The sequence below is a fragment of the Aplysia californica genome, unplaced genomic scaffold, assembly GCF_000002075.1.
Source record: "Aplysia californica isolate F4 #8 unplaced genomic scaffold, AplCal3.0 scaffold00915, whole genome shotgun sequence".
Classification (NCBI taxonomy): domain Eukaryota; kingdom Metazoa; phylum Mollusca; class Gastropoda; order Aplysiida; family Aplysiidae; genus Aplysia; species Aplysia californica.
The window spans coordinates 211,830-214,271 of NW_004798185.1; the positions used below are offsets into that span (position 1 = coordinate 211,830).

Genomic DNA, 2,442 nt, shown 5'->3' on the forward strand with positions numbered 1-2,442 from the left:
TATATATATATATATAAACAGAGAGAGTGGGAGAGGCAGAGTGTGGGAAAAGAGATTATACTCACGGATAAACAAAAGCAGCCAGCCAGCCAGACAGATAGACAGATAGACAGACAGACAGAAAATTGCACAAGAAATAAATTGGCGGACTTGCATAAAAAAAGAAGACAGTTTTTTCAAGGGTATGAAAACAATAATTAGAATAGAATACATGTCAATGGAATACGAAATACAAATATTCAGGGTCCGCACATCCCTGCAGAAAGAAAGAAATTGTATTAAAAAACCCATTGGATATCCCCTGTCAAACCTGCTCTGTATCCACCTGTGGTTTCCAAAGCACATGTGAAATGATTAATTCTTGGGAAAAGCTGCGTTATTTTCAAAGGTCAGAATGGCAATAGCATACTCACGTTTTATATCTACTCCAAGGCATAGCGTCCATTCGGCTTTCTCTATTATTCTATCTCGATTTTTATCACAGAATTTCAAGAATCGCTTGGCGCACGGTCTTGGCTTGATCAGCTTCCTCACCATCCTGCCAAAGTTGCGAATTTCCTTAAACTTCAACTTGCTGTCTTTATTGGTATCGAGTTCATTAAACTTCCACACCACAATGGCTTTCTCCGTCCCGAATTCGTCGCCATGACCGTCTGTGGGTAAAAGACAAAAAGTCTGAGTTATTTGAGTTAAGAAGAATGGGAATCAAGGCAGGGCATAAACTGATTCTTCAAAGTGCTATTGGGAACGCGGGAGCTCTAATGAAGTCAATGCAGTGGATATCTCATGTCAATATCAAATACAGTGATCTACAAGGTGGTTCACTGGGGTTTTTTAAATGAACAAACAAACAAACAAACAAACAAACAAATAAATAATCAATCAAACAAAAACAGTCCTCCACTATCCATACACTATCATTTTTAAAACATCTCCGCATGCGCGGCTGATAAAGATACTTTGTTTTCTCTTTAGATTTGTTTCTTTAAGAACAATCTTTGCATCTTCCACGTGTATGATATCAAAAGCACAATGCTATACATGTCGAAATTACAGTTTAGGACGATTTTTTTTCTTCTGTTTCTCAAAAAGAAAGGACCACTATCTCGCAGTGTTCAAGCCACGCCTGAGCACGGAATTCTTCCATGACCAAGAAGTTTTCTATTCGTGAATATTTATTATGTTTGACTTATTTTTGGTTGGGCCAGGTTGGTGGAAGGGGAAACCAGGGTAATATGTGCTCTTTAAAAACCAAATATGGTCGATCTTGCCTTAAAAGCCACCTGTTTATGACATTCACCTGAACAGACGACCACTTCCACCCCCCCCCCTAACCCGTGTTTAAAAAAAAAAAATTATTGATGCTGTCCATGACGTCCACCCATCTATAACAATCCCCTTTCTCTTCGACAATGGGAGGTCGTTTCCCCGTGATCTACCTACCTGAGTCGGGTGGCGGGGTAGGGTTGACCCGGTCATACTCCTCCTTGAACACTTTGATGAGAGCGGCGTTGAATGTCTGCCGGTCTTTGCTGTTGCACGCTGGGAACATCACACAAAAACTGTCAGCTATACTTGAAGGACTCCATGACAAAATGCGCAACATAATGTATATTATTTATTTACTACATAACTGAGGAAAATGAAGAGAAAAAACTCGATACTATCTGACAACAAAAGTATAATAAACAAAACACATTTTTAGCGAAGGGCACATGTCATATTGAGACAAAAGAAACATTTTCAAATCAATTCTAAGATTGTGGAGTGGACTGGGTTTTCAGGAAAAGCCCAGAAATGACGTATGTAGCGCGTTTCGCAATGACACACTTCACTGTTTCCTCTCTAATATGAATATATTTTTACTCTCATTGTTCTTATGTGTACCCATGGCGGGCCCAACACTAACTTAAATCAACCTATGTAGTTATCCAGACCCAATGCACGACGCATAAATATATACCAACTCGCTATAAAAATAATAAATCATGAATTTCCTAAACCCCTAGGAAACGCCTACACGGGGTTTCGATAATAAGAAATCAATTTGTTAAACATATCTTGTATCAAGACTTTCTTTATAGAAAGTTAAATAAGATATGCACAAGTCGAACAAAATACAAACTAATTGGTAAATTAAGTTTTCTCCAGAAAATTGACACTTCTCAATTCATAACAAGCTTTTTTTCCCTTTCGTGACAATACGTTTTGAGAAATCACTGCTATCAAAAGCCTAGAATATTTTTTAAAAATTAGAGCGTATTGTAACACAGCACATACCTTTCCTCTTTCTCGTCTTGCCACCTCTGCCCTTTTTCCTTTTCCTTTTTCCTGGAAGGACAGAAAAAAGCAGTAGTATCTAACTATCTATCTATCTATCTATCTATCTATCTATCTATCTATCTGTCTATCTGTCTATCTATCTATCTATCTATCTATCTA

At 37.9% G+C, this 2,442-nt stretch overlaps 1 protein-coding gene across 1 annotated transcript in view; it reads right to left on the reverse strand.

Moving 5' to 3' along the window:
• Positions 1-2,442, reverse strand: part of LOC101851681 (SPARC-related modular calcium-binding protein 1) — a gene marked incomplete at its 5' end in the record, with an annotated part of 32,439 nt that overhangs the window by 29,397 nt on the left and 600 nt on the right. The window contains 3 exon segments of the mRNA XM_013089276.2: positions 414-653; positions 1,444-1,542; positions 2,281-2,331. Coding sequence (XP_012944730.2) covers positions 414-653; positions 1,444-1,542; positions 2,281-2,331 — 390 coding nt within the window.